Source organism: Onychostoma macrolepis, chromosome 20 (assembly GCF_012432095.1).
Source record: "Onychostoma macrolepis isolate SWU-2019 chromosome 20, ASM1243209v1, whole genome shotgun sequence".
Classification (NCBI taxonomy): domain Eukaryota; kingdom Metazoa; phylum Chordata; class Actinopteri; order Cypriniformes; family Cyprinidae; genus Onychostoma; species Onychostoma macrolepis.
This window is the reverse complement of record NC_081174.1, coordinates 2,136,560-2,160,606: the sequence shown is the minus strand read 5'-3', so window position 1 is coordinate 2,160,606 and position 24,047 is coordinate 2,136,560. Positions and strand designations below refer to the sequence as shown.

Here is a 24,047-nt window from a genome sequence, read left to right as displayed (position 1 = left end):
ATCTGCAGATGGCACGGCGGATTGTGTTTACTGACAGTGGTTTCTGGAACAGGGTCAAAATATATAGGTATATAGGTCAAAATATATTTTTGCAAGAAGTCACTTATAGTCATCAAGCCTGCATTTATTTGATCAAAATTTTTATATACTTTATTGATTTACTTTATTTACTTAATGCATTTTATGCAATGCTGATTTATTAGCAGTGTTGAAAACCTGTGATACTTTTTTCAGGATTCTTTGATGAATAAAAAATTAAATATTTATTTAAAAAATAACTTTTGTAACAATATACACTACCGTTCAAAAGCTTGAGGTCAGTATTTATTTTAGTTTTTTAAAGAAATTAGTTTTTATTCAGCAAGGATTTGTTAAATTGATAGAAACAGTGAGAGTAAAGATTGATATTGTTAGAAAACATCTCTATTTTGAATAAATGCTGTTCTTTTTAACTTTTTATTTATCAATGAACCTCAAAAAAGTATCACAGGTTCCAATAAATAAATTAATTAATTAATTTAAAAAAAAAATCTAATAAATAAGCAGCACAACTGTTTCCAACACTGATAATAAATCAGCATATTAGAATGATTTCTGAAGGACCACGCATTGAAGAATGGAATAATGATGCTGCAAATTCAGCTTTGAATAACAGAAATAAATGATATTTTAAATTGTAATAATATTTCACAATATTAGGCTACAGTTTTTTCTGTATTTTTGATCAAATAAATGCAGGCCTGATGAGCATAAGACACTTTCATAATGCTGCATAATATATAATATAATATAATATAATATAATATAATATAATATAATATAATATAATTATATTCTCATATTCAGGGTCTAGACTTTGACATGTCAATAATACACCCACAACAATAAGTGGCGCCAAAAACGCATAAAACGAGTGTGCCATGAAATGTGTAATGTGTGCTGTAAAGATCGCGAGTGAAAACAAAAGAAAAGCTTACAGCTGCATGAGTCGTGACTGTCATGTTAGCCTGATGGGAACAAACTTCCTCTGTAAGTGATTTTAAAACATAACAGTACCCAGATTTGAAGACTACAATAAGATTTCACTTCTACTGTTAATAAAATTTTGGTAGGCTACTATGAGATGGACAGCCTAAATGTTATATAATTCAGATGGGCTACCTGTCATTTTTATGGTAGATCAAAAAATGTATATTTTTCAATGTCATTGTTGGTACATTTTACCAATATTTACCATACTTTCAAAACAAAAATGAAAACAGGAAAAATATGCAATATGAAAATAATTTAAGAAAAAATGAGTTTTACAGAAAAAAAAAAAACTAAACTAAACAAGATTTGGTTTTCAAAAAGCCTTTTTCCAAAAGGTACATCTGGAAAAAGGGGGGTCGTCTTATAATCAGGGCCGTCTTATATTCGGGTCAATACGGTAGTAAACGATGTAGGCTATATCATACATAAATACAAGTGAATTGAATAGCCTACTGATTACCATTATTGCGACTTTTGGCGCTGCACAGTTTTGTGCAGTGCTTTTGTAGTCATTTAGCATACATTTTCCCAGTGATGTCATTTGATTTATAAAATGAGACAAACCGCAGATCCAGATAGCTCCACAAATAAGCTCGTCTTCCATGTAATTTTCAACCGATTTATGAATAAGAACGGAAAATAACTGCTCCACTTCACATATTGTCCAATGAAATTTGAACTTCTTGTGCCAGATCATGATTGGTTGGAGAGCCTAGTTTCCGAACAGACTGTGGAATATCAGTCAGTCAAGCAAAATGCACGCAGCTACGCCTCAGATTGACAGATATGTAAAAATAAACAGGAATTTTCCGACTTTTGAGCGATTAGTTACTGTTTTATACAAATTGTCATGTTAATTAGAATTCAAATGCATTTTGTTTTATTGACCACAATATCATTGCTATTTGTCTAAGAGGGGCACTTTTGAATAATTTTGAAAAAGGGCAGGGGTTCGAGCCCCCAAAGATCTTTTTATGCATTCTTTCACAGATTGGAGAGCCTCTGCCCATCTTTACTTCTGAGAGACTCTGCCTCACTAAGACATCCCTTTTATAGCCAATCATGTTACAGACCTGATGTCAATTAACTTAATTACACTGTAAAAAAAAAAGAAAAGAAAAGGTTTAACTTAATATTTTAAGGCAACACGCTTCAGCAGATTTTTGAGTTTTCTCAACTTATCTCTAGGAGATTTTGGAATTGTCTCAAATTTTTGCTCAAAAATCTGCTGAAGCTGGTTACCTTAATAAGTTGGCTCAACTTTTTTTATTTTCTTTTTTTTACAGTGTAGTTGCTAGATGTTCTCCCAGCTGAATCTTTTCAAAATGTATTGCTTTTGCAGCCCTTTGTTTCCCCTGTGACAACTTTTTTGAGACCTGTAGCAGGCATCAAATTTGAAATGAGCTCATTTAGTGGATGAAAGTTTAAAATTTCTCCGTTTAAACATTTGTTATGTTCTCCATGTTCTATTGTGAATATAATATCGGCTCATGTGATTTGAAAGTCTTTTAGTTTTCATTTTATTAATAAAAAAAAATAATAATCCCAACATTTCCGGAATTCAGGTTGTAAGTATGTGCATATTGTAATGAGCAAAAATTAGAACTTTAATGACTTTGATGTGATATTTGTGTGATGTGTAAGTAAACCATTTATAGGTTGAAGTCTTCTTTATTTCGTTAACACTTTGTACAATACTGATTGTTTTAAAGCAGCTTCACAATAATGAACAGGAAAATAACAGTCAATGACAAATTCTGCTGTAAAGCAGCTCTAAAAAGACACCAGTGTCATTATTCATCCCAAAGCATCTCAGTTCTGATTCATTTCAATAACTGTGTAAAGTAAATCAATTATGAAACAAGTTCGGTTCAGCTATAAGAAGCTTTATAGAAAACAATAATGTCCTTATTCAGCTCAGTTCATTGTAATTAATCATTTATTAATAATGAATCAATTATGAATTAATTTGATTCAGCTGTAAAGGAGCTCTACAGAAGACAGTAGTGCCTTCATTAAGCTTTAATTTTTGTTTTCATCCAGTAGTGTCAGTTTTTACGATTTTTTAAACCCTGAATATCTTTTTGTTTGAGTCAACCAGTCAGTTTGAAAAAGTTTGGGGTGGGACTTTTTGTTTGTTTGACGAATGGAACATGGGGGAGTGTTCAGAAAACAGAAAACATTTATAGAATCAAAAATAGATAACACCCCTCAAATTTAAAATACCAAACAGATTTTAAATGGAGACTGTACATTAAAGTTATGGTACTCTGCCCAATACATCAGCCCTAATCCCTTGAAGCACTGCCTTCTTCCCAAAGCCCCGCCCACAATACGTTTAATCTGCTAGTGTCACTCAAAATGACTGACAGGCAGAAAGGCTTTGCGATTGGCTGAAAAGTGCAGGCTGCTTTTGTTTTGCCGTGTACAGATCCTAGTGCAGCTCACACCTTTTCAGGCAGGTAGTAAGATTTTATGCATGGTTTTAAACAAAAGCTCTTTCAGCACATTAAGTGTTTCGAGCTGAATTAATTGCTTAAAGCTGTGGAGAAGCAGAAGACTGGAGTAAGCACAGTCGTTTCTCCGCTGATAAAGCTGTGTGTGCATGTTTGTGTGTGTGGGTTGGTATTTGTGGTTTACGGGGACACAAATTTAATGACATGGGTATGACAGAGGTATTACAATTTGAAGGTGGTTTGTGAGGACACTTCCTGTGTCCCCGTAATTCAAAAGGCTTTAAAAAAAATACTAAATGGTGTTTGTTTATTTGTTTTTTGTTTTTTTAATCTAAAAATGCACAAAGTTTCCTGTAAGGGGTAGGTTTTTGGTGTAGTGTTGTAGGGCGATAGAAAATACAGTTTGTAAGGTACATAAACCATTACGCCTATATGAAGAGTCCCCGTAAACCACAAATACATACGCGCGTGTGTGTGTGTGTGTGTGTGTGTGTGTGTGTGTCCGTCAGTAGGGGGCGCCTGTCCCCTCGTGAAGAGCGCCGGTGACGTCACGGCCCTCTCTCGCCGCTCTCTGCGCAACAGAGTATCGGAGCGAGCGCGAGACGCGGAGAGAGAGCATGGGGCGCGCGGATCGGCTGGAATAAGAAACATTTCCCAACACTTTCAAAAACTTTCTCAACTCGGCTGACAGATATGGATACCATCATTTTGAGCATATTACTCCTGCATACGGCGTTCGGAAGCGCAGGAGCCCAGTACACTCCCGGTAAGTGGCCAAAGATTCACCTTTAACGATCCCCGGAGCGGAACGAGCAAAAGTTTACGCGGTTGTTGCATTGAATGCGTGCGCACCTTTATGTGTGTTACGAGCGGACGTTTACACCTCAGAAGTTCATTTGTGTGTCCAGGTGGCTCTTTGGGCAGGGAATGAGTGAGGGGTGCTGATGGTTTGGGCTGGTTTTGTGTTGGAGAATAGAGACACGCAGGTATCAGCTGCGGAGTGAAAGTGCTCCACCGAACCCCATTAACCCTCCTCAGCCATCCGCTCGGGATTTCTCTCGTGACTGGGAGACGATTCTAATGACAAATTTCCTTCTGTCCAACAACACGAAAACTAGATTTAATTTCTAACGACTCGACGAAAGGTTCAGTAGTACATCACAGGGAATTCAACGAAAATCTAAAACTCCGAAACCTCCTTTAACAGTCTTCGTAGGAAAACAGTGTTCTGTGTCCTGGTAAAAAGTAAAGGGCTATTCGTTTAAGAATAGAACATTTTGTAAAAATGTGTTTCTTTAGAATGTTGTGCTTCCATTAGCGTCCGTCAGGATTGGCTTCACATTATAATATGAATACCCAAATTCGTAATTCCTGAGGATTTTTAGAACTCGGGAAAATAGACAAAACCTAATGAACTTTTCAAAATGCAGGATCAAAACTGTATTTTTATAGGCCTATATATATATATATATATATATATATATATATATATATATATATTCTTTTTTTTTTTTTTTGATCCTGTTCATTTGGTAATGATGTTTCTTTCAGGAGTTTGTTGCAGAGTGTTTTTGAGAGTCAGAATCAGTATACCTATATATATACATTATATATATATATATATATGTTCTAGGATAGAGCAGTTTTAGCTGGAGCGCAATTGTGACCGCAAAGCATCATGATATATTGGGTCAAGACTAGCACATGAAATACTTTTGTCAGATGTTTTTAGTTGTTTTTATGCAGATGTGAGGATAAAGTAGAGCTGCTGCAATGTTAAAATGCTTTCAGAGGAGAGAAATGCATGAGGTTAGCTTTGATAGTGTTTCCAAATATGTCACTATAATTTTTTCCGAGTTGACGCATGGTATCAGATATTAAATTACAACATGTGAATCACTTTGTTCTTGCCACACTATTACCACCATCCTCATTATTACTGTTGGTATCTTTGTAAATAAAGAAAATGAATGAGGTACGAGGGCAGATGAAGCTAAACATTTATTTATTTTTTTTAAATGGACATTTTGTGTGACACATAAAAGTTTTCTGTTTTTAGACAAATGTTTTCCAGCACATCTAAGCGGTCTAATCTTGTGATTTGGGGTGATGCTCACATCTGTCTGACTGTAACCGTATCACAGCTCGTCTGCAGGGGTTGGTGGGGGGATACAGCTGTCTATGTAATTGCTGATTAATTAATCAGTGAGTCTAACCCTCAGATTAATTCTATTAGAGTAATCAAAAACAACGGATGACAAATGGCAAATTACGGGAGGCTGAGATTGATTAGTGACTGGTATAATTATGCCAGCGTGTTATGGAAATGAAGAGGAGGATCAGCGCTCGCTGTGAATGAGCGAGATAATCCCTGATATCGCTCTCTTTCTCTTTCTCTGGACGCAGCTCAAATGGGACACGCAGAGAAAGGTGAGTCGTAAATCCACACCACTATCATCATCATCATTGGCATCATCATAAACATCTGTCCAGGGCATCTGTGTCTGAGTAATTGACCCGATGGCCTCGTCCTGATGTGCCGCTCTGTCATGAGCTGCGGGTTTGCGTGACTGTGAGCCGCAGTGAAGCACACAAACACATCAACGTATATCATTAAGCTGTGTTTACCCCCCAAATGCACACTGACAGTAAAGCCGTCACTTCCCAGAATTCCCTCGCAATCAGCTTTCAAAGCAAAAGCAAAGCTGGAGTTGTGTTTGTAATAAGCCCCGTCTTGATTCTTTTACTCAGGTCCATTCAGAGTAAATTTCATCGCAGGCTGTCATAGAAACATGATTACAGAGAAGGACAAATGGAAAGTTTGCTTTTGCATTTCTTCAGAGGAGTTGGCGTGCCGATTTTGAAAAGGTTTTAAAGGAAAGCCTTGTGAATGGCACTCAGACACAATAGCAAATTCTGCACATTTCTTACCCGACTGCTGCAGACTCCGATTACAGCCGTGTGTGTGTGTGTTTACGCGTTTACAGCCAAGGGAAAACAAGGTCTTCCGTGGGACTTTAACAAGGCATTTGTGCGTGAGTCGTGAACGGCTAGCTCATGATTTGAATATAATGCTTTGCCTTTCGGGTCGTTATTTTGGCCGTGTGTCATCAGTGTGGACGTAATGATAGAGATGAGATGTGAAGTGATTTTTAGTCTGAGGAGGAGTGGAATCTGAAGAATATGAGCATGTGTTTTGTCTTCCACACCGAAGGTTTTCGCCCCTGAGAGCTGAGATTCTGTGTAACGATCATCTAATCAGCAGGAATGAGCCTGATGCTCCTGGAGAACCGCACTTGACTTCCATAGTGTGGAAAAAAATACTATGGAAGTCAATGGCTACCATCAGCTGATTGGTTACCTACATTCTTCAAAATATCTTCTTTTGTGTTCTGCAGCTGAAAGAAAGTCATACAGGTTTAAAACAAAGGTGAGTAAATAATGACAGAATTTTATTTTGGGGTGAACTATCCCTTTAAAAAAGTAAATAGTGTCAATTTGAGTCTCACATTGACTTTAAAGGCAGCATCTTGTGGCATATTATATTATTGGTTAATATTAATTTCCCATGTGCGCCAACAAAAAGAGGTTACTTTTTGATTGTTTTTTTTAATATCATGCACAAGACCAGAGAGAGACATGAAAGAAAGAAGTGTTTTCATGTGAGTGTGTCGTGCTCTCGTGCCGCCCGGCCCGGCAGCATTTCCCATCTGCAGAGCAGTATGTGCTTGTGTTGCTGACAGGTCACAGAGGGCCTTATGTCTGTGTTAAATCACAGCTCCGGCCGCGGACGCAAGTTGCTTATCACAGCAGCTGCGAGAGAGCGCCGTGTGTATTTTGCAGACTTGCTACAAAATCTATTTGCAGCAGACAGGTATTGTCTTTGGACAGCGTTTTTTCTCCTAGTTGAAGTTTCTCAGATTATGCACAAAAAATCAATACGTGACAAGTACGTCAGGCGCTTTAGTGTTTCATCTGATGCAGCTGTATGGATTTTTAATCCAGTCCTGCATAACGTCACATAGTCTTCTCGGCTCATGCTGAGGTTTTGTCAGCACGAGTTGATGCTCAGTGAATGTGAATGAATTAAGTTATTCTCATTAGACACGGAGCTCAGCTGTCAGTGGTAGGGTTGGGTTGAAAATATTGATTTCTTGATTTTAATCTATTCTCATTTCAATGAATTGATATTGATTCTTAAATGGCAAGAATTGATTTATGTTGTTTTCAGTTGATGTGTGAACAAAATTTACAAAACATTATTTGTAGCATGCCTCCAATCCAATAATTACAATAAGCATTGTGCTTTGTTAGCTGTGATGTGAAACAAAGTCTCAGCTTTCAAATTATGTCAGTTTTTATTGCGAAATTCAAACATAGGTCGACAGTAATGCCTCAGTTCAAGCAGCACATGAACCGATCCTCTCTTCCTCTTTACTACTAGTTACTGCAGGAAATGAACACGAATGAACATCAGAAGAACAAAATTTGAGCAAGTGGAGCATCTTCTTAAATATATGCATTTATATTTACCTAGCCTGTTATTTATTTAGAAATAACAATAATAAACATATGTTTGAACAAATCTGTCATAAATCTGTCAGTTTTTATGACATCCGCTGTTTGAATTTGGAGTAGAAACACTATTATATCATTAAACGTTAATATAATATGTATTACTATATAATAAGATTGTTATTATTAGATAAACTACCTTATGTGCCATTTAAATGTTTGTTTACAAATCACTTTTGTATTAATGTACCAACCAATAGCGTTCCCTCTATAGTTTACAGCATGCAGATTTTTTTTCCTTTCATGATTGCCTGTATACCTGAATTAATCAATATTGAATTGATCTAATTGAATCAAGATTGAAACTGAATCAGTCCCCAAGGTTTGAAATGAATTGTGAAATTTGTGTCAATACCCAGCCCTAGTCAGTGGTCCATGCGATGAGGAACTTTGTTCACTAGTGTCCTTAAGGTCATTTCACATTGACATTCCTCAGTTCCCGTTACTCCCTCAAGCGTTGTAATGCAATACTCAAAGCTTGAGCTGGTCACCTTTCAAAGTGCAGCTAATAATTATTGCCATATATCATTATGTGAAAAAGATGTGCAGGAGAGATTGAAAGTGTGTATCTAGATACTACATGCTATGACACAACTTTTGTAGGCGTATTATGGCATACATAGAATAATCATCATATTATACACATTAGATATTACATGCAAATGAATCAATAGTAAACGTGCCCTTCAGTGACTCTATCTGCAACTCTTCTCTTGTTAAAGTCAAAGTGCTGCATGATGCTTTTGTAGAGACTAGAGACGTGCGTTGAAGCTCAAATCATGTGAAAGAAGAGGATAAACAGTGATGAATGCCTTTCTTTGATGGAGTCTGTATAGTGTAATTTATATATTTTCTTGAGGGTCACGGGCTCAAGGTGCTGTGAATAACCTCAGAGTAGCTCATGCATTTTCAGAGAGAGAGAGATAGAGAGAGAAACGAGGAGAAGAAAAGAAGTGGCGTGCTTGCGAGACGTGAAGAGGAGGTTGTTTGTGCTGCTCTTTGTGGTGGCAGCACTTTGTGGATTATAGCAGTAATGGGCAGCAGTGCTGTAAGCTCCTTTAGAGAGCTGACCGGCCGTCCTGAGAGCCGCTATCTCAGCGCGGGATGGACAGCCAAAGAAGGGAAAGTCGGATTGAGGATTTGGTCATTAGATTGTTTTTGTTTTATTTTGTGTCTGCTCTGTCCCTGGGCTTTAAAGAGCGCAGTGTTGTGATTTGTGACCGACTGATATCCATAAAGATTATGATGATGGTGGTGATTATCAAATTAAGCCCGCAGCGCTCTCTTTGAAGGAAAACATCCCCTCCCTCTCTCTCTCTCTCGCTCTCAGTGCTACGCCAAAAGCTGTGTGCCGGCGTCATGTCGTTACCCTCAGGAGAAGTGTGTTGCTCTCAGGTCGCTCTTTCAGAGCTCAGGAGACTTCATGAGCTTCTCAGATGGCTACTTATCAAGTATCAGTTTTGTCCCAGGTGTTTCTCTGTAAATTCCTTAGGAGAAATAAAATGAGGTAGTTGCTTTTGTGAGTGTTGTTGTGATTTTTGACGGCAGAATTTGATGTGAGGTCAGAGCACAGTTCGAGATGTGGTTGGGATCTCTTCTCAAACTCTAGACACAGAGGAGACTTTCTAGGGCTGGACGAATAATCGAAAATTAATCGAAAACAAAATTCAGGATCTCTAACTGATGTAATTTTCCCACGTCTGTTATTACGTTGTTTTTTAAAAATCCTGTTAATACTTTCCCCAGGGTTGTCAGGTCCAACCAAAAAGCCCGATTGCTGTTCAAAACTAACCAAAACTACACTGTAAAAAAAAAAAAAAAAAAGTTGAGCCAACTTAAAATTTTAAGGCAACCAGCTTCAGCAGATTTTTGAATTTGCTCAACTTATTTTTGTGGGAGATTCTCAAATTTTTGTTAACTTAAAACGACAAGTTGAAAAAACTCAAAAATCTGCTGAAGCTGGTTGCCTTAAAATTTTAAGTTTGCTCAACTTTTCTAGTGTAGTACAATTGTGTTTTTCCCTCCGTCAAAATTGCACTACGGGTGATCGCTTTAATTAAAAAATGGCCTCAAAAACAACCCGCGGCAGCAGGCCGAATTGGCAACCCTGACTTTCCCCTTAAAAACATACAACCGCGTCAGTAGTCACGTGACTCCGTCCAGTCAGCTGCATAGAGCAACATAGGACTCGCTGATTCATCTGAGCAACCAGAGCAGCGAAAAAATATGCTTTTTACTAGTGCTGTCTAACGATTAATCGCATCCAAAATAAAAGTTCTTGTTTACATAATATATGAGTGTGTACTGTGTATATTTATTATGTATATATAAAGACACACACATACAGTATATATTTTGAAACTATTTACATGTTTATATTTATATTCATGTAATTTATATTATATAAAAGTATATTTAATACATAAAATATAAAATGTTTCGTAAATATATGCATGCATGTGTTTGTATTTATAAATACATATTAAATATACACCGAACACACATATAATATGTAAACAAAAACTGTTATTTTGGATGCGATTAATCGTGATTAATCGTTTGACGGCACTATTAAGTATATATACATACAAACACAAGAATGCATATATTTAAGAAAAATATGCTATGCTTATATGTTAAATAATATAATAATAATATAAGTATATCAATGTATATACATGTAAATATTTTCAAAATATATACTGTATGTCTTTGTATTTATATATACATAATAAACAGTACATATACTGTACATGTAGTATGTAAACAAAAACTTTTATTTTGGCAGCACTACTTTTTACATATTTTTAATTTGAAAATATCCTTTTGCATTCAAACTGAACTGTGACTTTTTTTCATAAGATGTTTTCATTTCAAGAAATGTGTGCTTTGATTTAATTTGTTCTAAATATTCAATAAATAACCATAAATAGTTTTTCCTTCAGTTATTTTAAAATCAAAAAGATAAGAAATGCAATCTTTCATTACATAAAATATCCCACCTTTAATAATTTAATAGCATATTTACAGTACAAACCTTGTCAGTGAACTATGAGGGCAAATAAATAATTAAATTAAATAATCATTTATTAATCTTAAGTGAAATGTTCAATTAATCGGATTTAAATTTGAGGTCATATTGTCCAGCCCTAAGACTTTGTAAAGAAAATGCTTGAGATTACTGTGGACTTTTGTTCAGGAGGAACATTTGAGAAGCGGGAGATTCATCAGCAAGCAAACATTTGTGATTAAAAAAAGAAAATATTGCAATAATAAAGAGATGTCTTTTTTTCCTCTCTCTTTGGGCTGGTGATTCTTAGCACAAAATAAGACTCTGTTGGGTTGATTTGCAACTCTAAAGGAGCCATGAGAACATTTGAGAAGCAGGAGATTCATCAGCAAGCAAACGTGTATGATTAAAAAATAAAATATTGCAATAATAAAGAGGTCTCGTTTTTTTATTTTCTCGTTACGTTGGTGATTCTGAGCACAATTTGAGATGCTCTAAACTCTATAGGAGCGTTGAGAGTATTTGAGTATTTTGTTTAGGAGAAAAAAATTGAAAAGCAGGAGACTTAAGGAAACCTCTCATCAGCTCATTTGTGATCGATTCCTTTTTATGTTGGTAAATCTGAGCGCAGTATTAGATTTAAAATAGACATGAGAGTATGTGAGTCTTTTGTTCAGGAGAAACATCTGAGAAGCATTTAATCTCCATGTCATCTCGTTTGCGTTTTTTTCTTTCCTGCGGGCAGATTTCACAGCGTTTCCTCCAGCTAGAGCTCTTGGCTCAACCTTCAGCTGTTTAATGCTGCTAAAATCACTCCGTTGCCTTAATTTTACACAAAATGGTTGTCATGTCCTCTGACTCCACGGCTCCAGGACGGTAGGTACACATGCTCCATGCGGCTCTTAATTGTGATCGGCGGCTCCCTGCGTTTTTAAAATTTCTTTACCTGGTGTCCGTGTGAGCGCATGCTGAGACAGGAGAAGGCTGACAGATGTGAGATGAGAGCGAGCCGGTGTGAATGAGAGTGGAAATGAGAACGAGAGAGAGGCCGTATGCCTCGCAATGATTCATCTGACTGGAGTCAGCTTGTCTTATATCTGTGTCAACACTGTGACGTTTTGGAGATATCAAGTTTGAACACGTCTAGGCTCGCGTGTGTGTGTGTGTGTGTGAGAGAGAGAGACTCACAGTGATTTACCTGTCTTTCATTCCCGGCTCCTTTGAGATGCGAGCATGTGAAATCCTCTCTAGCATCCTATCAGGCTTCAGCTGGAATTAAGGTGTCGTGTGTCTGCACATCACAGCTCAAACTGGCCTACTTTTGATGTCTGACTTTCACTCGTAAAAGCTAATATAGCATTTGTAATGACACTGTATTGAAAAATGACAGAAGCAGGATTTTTCCTCAGAAAAATCACTCTGGTGTACTATTGCAGTACACTTTCATCACTGTAACCTAGCTGGAATAATACTAATATTAGTTATTATTAATTAAAAATAACTTATTAGGGACATTTTAGTCATTTATCATTTTAGTCATTAAAAAAGACAATTATAATTTATTTTTTTTATTATGGTTTATATGAATGCATTGTTTGAGGTTTTATTTTCTGTTTTTCATAATTCCAAAAAAAATATATACATTTTAAATAAATAAATAAACATGCATAACTCAGACCAGCTAAATATAACAGTATATGTATGAGTAATTGCAAGCTTTTATAATATAGTAATGAATTTAATAATGTTAGGCTTACCTGTTTGAGACCAGGAAACCCATATGAGGCTCTTTTAAATGTATGAGTGAGGATTTTTGGCCGGTTTAATTGCTGTAAACTGAAGTGCCGAGCGTTTTCCTTTAGGCAAACAAACAGAAAAGCAGTGCATCTGTTCCTAAGTGTTTTCAGCCTACTTTACTGCATAAGGTCAAATGTTTTAGGCAACAGCTGTGATCGCCTGAAGGGAGAGACCGCAGGAAGAGTCAGCACAGGTGGCACCTCATGGGGCGGGACTCAGCGCTGTCAATCAAACGTGTGTGCATTCATCTATGCTCCAGTAGGGAGGAGTGAGCTCTGAGAGCTGTGGCTCTTGATGTCACAAAATATACAAACAAAACAATGCCAAATACATGCTGGTCAAAGGTTTGGAATAATTAAGATTAAGACACTAAAGCTGCATTTATGTGATCATGAATACAGTAAAAATAGGAGTATTGTGAAATTATTATAAACGAGAACCGTGATTTTTATTTTTTTTTTTACCATTCAAATGTTTGGGGTTTAAAAAAAATGAAGGCTTTTATTCGGCAAGGACACATTAAATTGATCAAAGGTGACAGTAGACATTTATAATGATGCAAAATATTTATATTTCAAATAAATGCCGTTCGTTAGAGCTTTCTATTCATCAAAGAATCTTGAAAAAAATAATGTATCATAGTTTCCACATAAATACAAGTGTTTTCAACATTGATAATAATCAGAAATGTTTCTTGAGCAGCAAATCAGCATATTAGAATGATTTCTGAAGATCATGTGACACTGAAGACTGGAGCAATGATGCTGAAAATCACAGAAATAAATTACATTTTAACAGATATTCACATAGAAAACGGTTGTTTCAAACTGTAATAATATTTCACAATATTGCTGTTTTTACTGTATTTTTAATCAAATTTTTACTTATGCTTAAGCCCAGGATGCTGGAAAAGAACTTCTGCCGTTGCAGATCCACTGGCAGACAAATACATATTTGCTTGGTGATATTTCTCATTTTACGTGTCATTGATCAGTCCACATGAGTTTCTTCCCTTGCAGCAGGAACATGAACCGTGGAGATGATTTTCACATTATGCTGGTGTTAATTGACGCTAATAAGAGGGATGTGAGAGCCCTTGATCTCACGGTGTTTGTCTTAGCTGCTGTTAATCACGTCACCGTCCCGGGGCCTCAGGAGACGGCGTGTCTGCACTGAACCCCTCCAGACCCCTTCCTCACACCTTCACACTGGAATTTACAGCCCACGCTGAACAAAAGACCCTCGCTCATCCCCCACTCCAGGCCTCCGACCATTCAGCCTGTGTTTAGTGTTGACGTGAATTACAGTCGAGGTCAAAGCACAAAGTTTGCATGAACTTACACTACCAGTCAAAAGTTTTTGATGTTTTTAAAGAATTCTCTTCTGCTCACCAAGCCTGCATTTATTTGATCCAAAGTACAGCAAGAGCAGTGATATTGTGAAATATTTGTACTATTTAAAATAACTGCTTTCTATTTATTAAAAATGTAATTAATTCATGTGATTTCAAAGCTGAATCTTCAGCATCATTACTCCAGTATTCAGGGTCACATGATCCTTCAGAAATCATTCTAATATGCTGATTTGCTCAAAAAAGAAAATAAATAAATAATTACAGACTCCAAGCTTTTGAATGGTGTAGTGCATTGTTACAAAAGCTTTTTATTTCAGGTGAATGCTGATGCTCAAAGAATCCCGAAAATAATAATAAATAATAAAAAATGTTTCTTGAGCAGCAAATCAGGATATTAGATTGATTTCTGAAGATCATGTGACACTGAAGACTGGAGTAATGATGCTGAAAATACAGCTGCGCATCACAGAAATAAATGTCAGTTTAACAGATATTCACATAGAAAGCAGTTACTTTAAATAGTAAAAATATTTCACAATATTACTGCTTTTGTTATATTTTGGATCAAATAAATGCAGGCTTGGGGAGCAGAAGAGAATTCTCTAAAAAACATTAAAAAATCTTGCTGTTCAAAAATTTTGACTGTTAATGTAGTTGTCAGCATTAGTCCTGACTGCATTTCTAAGTGTGTGTTTGAGCTCCAGACATGAATGATTCCTCAAAGCACATGTGTTGTTGAGGAGATTGTGCTGATCACCCCACAGACTCTTTTGATTTGAACGCATTATGGTTTCGAATGGACGAACCGCACAGATAAAATGCCAGAATGTAGGTTACGTTAGTTGTGTTGCACATGTACAATAGTCAGTAAATCTGATGAGTGTGTTTCTTTTCAAACAGAAAACAGGTCACAGCTGAAAAGAAGAACACAATTGATCTGACATGCTTTATTTGACTCCTGGAGTGTGTGTGTGTGTGTGCTTGTCCACTGAAGTTTGTGTTACACTCAGATGTGCTTACGCGATTTGTTTGCATGTGATTCACGCAGTCCGTCTCTCATCGTTGTGATAAGCCCTCGCTGATGGCCAAACAGAGAAAGACCGAAAGAAATGGCGTGAGAGCAGCCGTCAACATGTTCCTGTAAACTCTGAGTCTCGCTGTGAGTGTGTGTGTGTGTGTGTGTGTGTGTGTGTGTGTTCCCAGGGTCCCACTCTCTCTTTCTGTCAGGCCACATGTGGTTTAGGTTAACCACAGCTCATTGTGTGTGAACTAACATTAATGGGGTCATTTGGGCACGCCGGTCGCTCACAGGAATTTAGACACAAAACCAGTGCTTTCTGCTGCACCACAGAAACGCCGGACAAACAGAGAGAAAAGAGTTGAAAACACACCCTGAGGAGCCTTCATTTACTTACAGATTTATCATAGAGAAGTCTCATCTTTCTCTCAGAGCGTTCTCCAGTGTTTGCAGTATTACGAGAAATAAAAACAGACAAATAGAATTGCTTTCACACAGATCAGTTCATCTTGGATATGTTCAGATATTTGCCTTTAGATTGCATGCTTTTATCGTTTTCTTCTGAGATCTTTTTTCGTCTCCATTTAGTCTGTGTGCTTTCTAGGAGAAAGTTTGAGATGTTACAGAGATCTTATTTGTGATTTATCTTTCCTAAAATGACTCCACTGTATTTCAGTGTTTCGGTGTAAATCACTGTCTTTCGCTGTCTGTGTTTAGATAGTTTTGTGTATATCATTTGTCTCTTGGCTCATGCTAAACCCAAACTCAGCACAGAGCGAATGAGAGAGAGAGAGAGCGACAGGGCAGGAGTTTAAGCTCAAATGGTTGTGATGGTCCTGCTGAGAGACTGTGAGAGATCTGATTAACACAGTATGACAATCCTCTCTCTCTCTCTCACACACACACACACACACACACACACTGCATTCATGAGGACATCTCATACAGTGACGATATTTGCTAAAGTTCACCTCTAAACCTGCTCCTCACACTGACCTGTTGGTTTCGGGACGTGCAGATATCATGATTTGCAGAAACCTAGAGCAGTTTCCTTTCAAAAGGGACTAATATGTACTTTTAAGCTGCTAATGTATACCATTTAAGGCTAAATAATTTTAGCTTTTGTACCTCTGGATACTGCCCAGTGACAGCTTTGCACCTTTGTAGAGAGTGTATGTTGTTTTTGAACATGATAAACAAATGAAAACTTATATTTAAGCTCTGCTGTCTCTGGACATTCATTGTTTGCGTTCTGGGTTGCCTTTGAACACTAGTGAACATGTGTTTAGGACTCCATGATGCTGCTTCTTCACTATCTGCTCTTACTCCTACATTAAAAGTTAGTTAGTTATGTGAAGAAATTCATATGAAGGCACAAATAAGATATCTTTACAAAACAAATGTGAAACATTTCAGCAGAAGCCTTTATATATATTGAGTGTGTCCAAATTTGTGACTACTAATTAAACACTTTAGCATACTTTTAAAAAGAGTACTTATTATGAAGTAGTATAATATACTGTGTGAACGGAATGTAATGTCTTCAAACACTTAATTGCTTGTTATTTGCAGCTAAATGGAAACATAGTTTCAATTTATATTAAATGCAAATTAGTTGAGTGCACTTAATATCTAACTTCATAATTACTTCTATTGTTTTTGAAATATGGTTACAGTGTTACTGCTATCAACACATCAACATAATTCTACTTTAAAGCATGACAAAAGATTATTAAAAAATAATGATGACATTATTACACGGTGCCATGTAAGTGTCTTTAAGCACACTTATATGGCCTTTTATTTTATTAATATTATATTATCTGCAAGTGCGGTTTTCTAAAATTATGTTTTTAAGATTTGAAGTACAGTACAAGTGGACATTCATTTAAGCACACTTGGGGAATGCATGTTAAATCCAGCTGTGTGTTTAGACAGCTTTCTCCAAGTCTGCTGGTTTCCTGTGTTAGATGAACGCAAAAAAACAGTGCCCATGAAAAGAGTGTGTGCGAAAGAGATGAAATGAGGGAAAACCAAGTATGTTAAAGTGTGTGTTTACTTCTGAATGAAGATTGATGAAGGTAATTACATGCTGGAGTTCATTCTTCAAGAAGTAAACCCAGAGATCTGCAGCATCTCATGCATACACACACCAGCTCGTTGTGGCTGTTTTACATGATTCAAATGCAGTGATGGAATTAAAAAAAGGGCAGTTAACTTCAGTGTGAAGAACACAAAACACGGTTGTGATGAGTAAATACTGCCGTTATGGGAGACTGTGAAACTTAGACTTGACCTGAGACCTCAAGGGGCCCTTCGCACACAACGTGTTTTTGCAGTCCACTGCACAGCTTTCCATTGTTTTTCAATATAAGCATGTGCTAGACGGTCGTGTTTGACCGTTGCATTTGTGTGTTGTGTCTTCTGCAGCTCTTGAATTTTTTTGAATGTTGAATTCCAACTCCATTTCAATGCATCTTGCATTTTTAAATGCAAAAAACACATTCTGTGTCAACGGGCCTAAGACCGTTCAACCTATTGAATGTGTGAAACAGTGTGTTTAGTGTTCAGTCATTTTGCTGTAATGAGTTCTTCTCTTCTCATCAATGTATGTTGAATCCAGCTGAGTTCACACACGTCTTTCTGTGACTCATTCTGTAATTAGTTTAAGTGTGTTAATGAGAGCTGAATCAGAGACATTGATTCGATGTGTCGTTATTGAAACGCACAACTCACAAGCCCACACAGGTTTGTGTGTGTGTGTGTGTGTGTGTGTGTAGAAACACTTGCTGCATGAGCAAAGTCTCACTCACTTTTGATTATTTTTTCAATTAATTGGATAAAACTACCTAATTTAGTTATTTTGTGTATTTTAATAATAATAATAATAAAAAAAAAAAATTGTTCCATATCCTGCCCAATGTTCTCCTCGAAACAAATTGAAAGACTATAAAAAAAAACACTATAAAGTATGAGTGTAGGATATGGTGTACATTATGTGCTCACAAAAGTTTATTAAAGTCGCATTTAAAAGAAAGTGCACAAAAGCACCATATAAATAACTAAATAACAAAACAAGCACAAACTCAGTGAGATAACAGTGCAGGAACACAAAGAAATACCTTACTGTCATTTATCTGTCCTGTAAAACAACCTCTTACATTCACATACCATTACAGTCACGGTTCCCATAAAATGAGCATTACCTGTGTTACCCAATTAAAGTAATCTGTAAAAACCTACCTAAATATAGTGCATTTAAAACCTAGATTTAATGTCCAACTATATATATATATACAGTGAGGAAAATAAGTATTTGAACACCCTGCTATTTTGCAAGTTCTCCCACTTAGAAATCATGGAGGGGTCTGAAATTGTCATCGTAGGTGCATGTCCACTGTGAGAGACATAATCTAAAAAAAAAAATCCAGAAATCACAATGTATGATTTTCTAACTATTTATTTGTATGATACAGCTGCAAATAAGTATTTGAACACCTGTCTATCAGCTAGAATTCTGACCCTCAAAGACCTGTTAGTCTGCCTTTAAAATGTCCACCTCCACTCCATTTATTATCCTAAATTAGATGCACCTGTTTGAGGTCGTTAGCTGCATAAAGACACCTGTCCACCCCATACAATCAGTAAGAATCCAACTACTAACATGGCCAAGACCAAAGAGCTGTCCAAAGACACTAGAGACAAAATTGTACACCTCCACAAGGCTGGAAAGGGCTACGGGAAATTGCCAAGCAGCTTGGTGAAAAAGGTCCACTGTTGGAGCAATCATTAGAAAATGGAAGAAGCTAAACATGACTGTCAATCTCCCTCGGACTGGGGCTCCATGCAAGATCTCACCGTGGGGTCTCAATGATCCTAAGAAAGGTGAGAAATCAGCCCAGAACTACACGGGAGGAGCTGGTCAATGACCTGAAAAGAGCTGGGACCACCGCTTCCAAGGTTACTGTTGGTAATACACTAAGACGTCATGGTTTGAAATCATGCATGGCACGGAAGGTTCCCCTGCTTAAACCAGCACATGTCCAGGCCCGACTTAAGTTTGCCAATGACCATTTGGATGATCCAGAGGAGTCATGGGAGAAAGTCATGTGGTCAGATGAGACCAAAATAGAACTTTTGGTCATAATTCCACTAAACGTGTTTGGAGGAAGAAGAATGATGAGTACCATCCCAAGAACACCATCCCTACTGTGAAGCATGGGGTGGTAGCATCATGCTTTGGGGTGTTTTTCTGCACATGGGACAGGGCGACTGCACTGTATTAAGGAGAGGATGACCGGGGCCATGTATTGCGAGATTTTGGGAACAACCTCCTTCCCTCAGTTAGAGCATTGAAGATGGGTCGAGGCTGGGTCTTCCAACATGACAATGACCAAGCACACAGCCAGGATAACCAAGGAGTGGCTCTGTAAGAAGCATATCAAGGTTCTGGCGTGGCCTAGCCAGTCTCCAGACCTAAACCCAATAGAGAATCTTTGAGGGAGCTCAAACTCCGTGTTTCTCAGCGACAGGCCAGAAACCTGACTGATCTAGAGAAGATCTGTGTGGAGGAGTGGGCCAAAATCCCTCCTGCAGTGTGTGCAAACCTGGTGAAAAACTACAGGAAACGTTTGACCTCTGTAATTGCAAACAAAGGCTACTGTACCAAATATTAACATTGATTTTCTCAGGTGTTCAAATACTTATTTGCAGCTGTATCATACAAATAAATAGTTAAAAAATCATACATTGTGATTTCTGGATTTTTTTTTTTAGATTATGTCTCTCACAGTGGACATGCACCTACGATGACAATTTCAGACCCCTCCATGATTTCTAAGTGGGAGAACTTGCAAAATAGCAGGGTGTTCAAATACTTATTTTCCTCACTGTATATAAATAAATTAGGGGTGTCAACGCTAACGCAAGCGATTAATAAAAATTTTTTAGCGCGTTAATATTTTTTTACCGCAGATTAATCGTTTGATAAGGTTTGACGCCAACTTCCTGCCGTCATCGCAGCGCGGAAGGTTATCTATCATTGTGTGATGAGGGTACAGTGAGCCAGTGTTGCCAGGGTAACGGCACAGGTGGGCTATTTTGAATATACAGTCGCGGGAAAAATTACAGAGCCGCCCAAAGTGTATATAGACAAATAAAAATTAAAATAGATCCTTTTACTAATGTGTTTTATACTTGGAATGTATCTCTGGCAACTTAAGAACGGAGAGGCGGTAACATCACAAACAACGTGAGTTTCAGCAGAACATACGTTAAGGCTTTTACACAGCAGAAATAAACATGACAACAGTCACTATAGATTATATAAGATAATAAACACATGATTATGATAGATATGGTCTGTATGTGATTTTCTTGAGTGGAATGTGTGCATCTGAAATGCTCATTTGTGCAACGATATAAAAGGCTATAAATAACATATTTTAACAACAATAAACGACCAAATTCCACATGTGATCGTAAAAGGAAGTTATTACGAACACTCGATGGTGGTTTGAAGTGAGTTCTGAATAAAAGTGTATTATTAATCTCATAAATTGTCTTATGAAGCATGATGCTAATGTTAGCTCTAATGCAGCTGCAGAACAGGTCCAATTCTTCTTCATAATGCATTTTGTCATAATACTGTGTATGTAAGGTCGTAAGAAATGTTTTGTTGTATTTATTTAGAAATACTTTTGATAATAGTTGGGTAAATGTATACTGGGATTGAAGCGATGTGGCTTGGTAAACGTTTTATTGCCAGTATAAAGGCTGATAATGGCTGAATAAAAACAAAAGAATAATGATAAAAGAATAATAAGGATTATGTCTCATACCTGGCGGAAGTGTGAAAGGTTCTGTTTCCTTAAAATAGTTTGTCATGCATTTCTTTTTCAACACATTTACAGGTAAATCCTATTTTTTACAGGTATTTTAAATTTGCGATTAATCATGATTAATCACAGTCCATGACTGTGATTAACGCGATTTAAAAATTTTAATCGATTGACAGCACTAAAATAAATATACCTAAATATATGTACCATACCATAATCTCATGATTGAAGTGTTTATTAAAGTGTTATTGTGTGTTTGTCAGCATGACTTCTGCTCTTTTCCCCCAGTGACTCGCTCCGTGATCCCTTAGTCAAATGCTTTATTTAATTTTTGGAACAGAAGTGTGTTTTTCAGCACTGTGAAGTGGCTTTACTGATGCTGGTTCACTGTACATCGCACAGACCCAACTGATCAATAATAGAATTTGTTGTTGACTGTTTTCATTATGGATTATCATCGATCAGTTGCTGCAGCCCTGCGTTCTTGTGTGTCTAACACTGTGTGTGTGTGTGTGTGTGTGTGTGTGTGTCGAGCGGCGTTAGCCCATCTTGAGTGATTGATCTCCCCCTCTCTCTCTCTCCCCTGATGTTTGATGTTTGCTGAAATTGTTTTAACTAGTGTGACTGAGATCCCACTGTCACCTTCCTGTGGGCAAAGGAAGTCAGAAGTCCAGAAATACTCTCTCACTTTCTCTGACCCACAGGCCTTACCATCACACATCTACCATCAGACATGAAACATGCTGAGAGGTCCAGGGTAATTATCGTTAACTAAAACCATATACTATTTAACAAACTTAAATAGGATATCGATTATACTAAAATAACACTGGATAGGTCAATGTTAAAATTAAATAACATCACAAAATGCTGCTGTTCTCCACATTATTGTTTCAGTATGTATGTAAATCTCTTACATATTTTTAATTTGATCTGTGAGAAAGCAGTAAAAATGTAATAATCTCTGACAATTAAACGTCTCCACGTGACACTGATCACACAAAGAAAAAAAACAACGTGCTTTATTATTTTATAGTTGGCATGTCTGCTTCAATTTTTTTTTCTTCTTGTAGTGGAAGGTAGAAGTGTTGTGGGGTGAATACTGTCAGGGAAATATGTGAATTGTATTATTTGACATTAATGAACAGATGAAAGGAAATATTCAAGGCTGATGTGCTTCAGCAGAGAGTCGAGGAGGAGGAGGATGCTGAACGCTCCCATATTCAGCAGATAATAGATGTCCTGTCTTTTTAGTAGTCATGCTAAGTGTGCTCGGATCCTCTCATATTATGAGCGAGCGCTTAACTTCAGTCTCTTAGATATTGCTGGAATGTGTGAATGTGTTTTGTTTGGCTTCTTGGAAGTGCTTTTAGTTAAGCTCAAAGCAGATTTTTTTTCTAATTTTATAGCAAAATAATAATTAAAAAAAAAAACATTTTGAGAACAAATAATACATTCATTCCATCACTCAGTCAAGAGCCACTTGATGGAGTGTGATGTGTAAAGTTATTGCAGTTAACTCTGCGTCAAGGCTCCTGTGTTAAAGTCAGATTGTACACACTCTCTTGAATGGGAGCCGAAGTCTTTTATTGAAAACTGAAAGTTGTTTATTTTTGAAATTTAAAAACTTGTTTAGCAGTTAGCACAGTGATTGACATGATTATCAGCCTGTATCTGCTACTTCATTTCAAGCAGTGACATGTGGAAGTCAGAGCGGTATACAGTTTCAAATACTAACAAAAAATAGATGCATAAAACAACATACAGGACAGTAACTTCAGGTTAGATCATTTCATCAAACATTTTGAATTTCATTACAAAAACAACGGGGATCTCAATTTGGGTCACATTAAACTAAAACTGAATAAAGCTAAAAAAAATTAAAATACTTTTATTTTAAGGTCCAATTCTTGCTATTTACAAACCATTAACTAGGACTTTTGCCTCAGTAAACTCCTAATTTGCTGCTTATTAGTAGTTAGTAAGGTAGTTGTTAAGTTTAGGTATTGGGTGGATTGGGGATATAGATTGTGGTCATGCAGAATATGTGCTTTATAAGCACTGATAAACAACCAATATGTAAATAATAGGCATGATAATATGCAACTAGTTAACAGAGGTCCCTATACTAAAGAGTTACCAAAATATCTAATTGACCGAAGTATCAATCATAACACAGAATCTACCATATTTGTCCCACAAAGAAACCAGACAGGTGAGTAGATTAACCTCGGTGGACTTGAACTTGAAAAATGGTGTGCATTGTTGTTTCTCTGTGGTTGAAACAAGATACCTTCTGATGTCCGTTCATGTTTATTTCATGCTATAACTAGTAAAGAGGAAGAGATTATAAAGTTCACGTGCCGCTTGAACTGAGACACTACAGCTATCTGTCACGACATATTAAAGGGCTACAGAACCTTTATTTCTGTAGCGCTTTATACAATACAGTTAGCAAAATCAGTTTTTCTGTCAATTATCAATATTATAATAAAGTTCAGATTGTGTTGTAGAAGGACCTCTAAAAGACAATAGTGTCATTATTCTGCTCCAGTCAGTTCAGTGTTGATTTAGTTTAGATGCTCTCTCGAATTATGAAGCATAATCATCTGCAATATTTCCCTGCTGATTATTTATCCAGAAAATGTGTCATCTTAATTTGCATTTGCGTTATCTTGCATTTGTAACAAGATTTCGTGGTTGCTATTGCCAGATGCCAAGAGTTTAAATCCAATCAGAGCTTTTGTCTTAAATTGATACATTTTCTGTCCCGTGATTTACTTCCTAACCTGGCAACCATATGCACACGCTCTCTCTTCATTACAATAAAAGCACTGATGAGCTCAAAAAACAGCAGCAAACATGTAAGTAAAAAAGTTTTTTGTTACAGAAAAAGTATGCAAAATGCTGCACCAATATTGTAACACTTCGGAGCAAATTGAATAAATAATAAGTCCATCAACGG

General features: G+C 36.8%; 1 protein-coding gene across 14 annotated transcripts in view; it reads left to right on the top strand.

The window, feature by feature from the left end:
* The first annotated feature begins 3,940 nt into the window (after positions 1-3,940).
* Positions 3,941-24,047, top strand: part of ptprk (protein tyrosine phosphatase receptor type K) — a 184,816-nt gene continuing 164,709 nt past the window's right edge. For 3 of the 14 annotated variants that reach the window (XM_058755144.1, XM_058755152.1, XM_058755142.1), the window contains exons 1-2: positions 3,979-4,254; positions 5,895-5,918. In XM_058755144.1, the coding sequence (XP_058611127.1) occupies positions 4,182-4,254; positions 5,895-5,918 (97 nt within the window). In that variant the 5' untranslated portion in view covers positions 3,979-4,181. Of the gene's footprint in view, positions 4,255-5,894; positions 5,919-24,047 lie in introns of all 14 variants that reach the window. The other 11 variants (XM_058755146.1, XM_058755151.1, XM_058755147.1 and 8 more) reach the window with 8 other exon arrangements.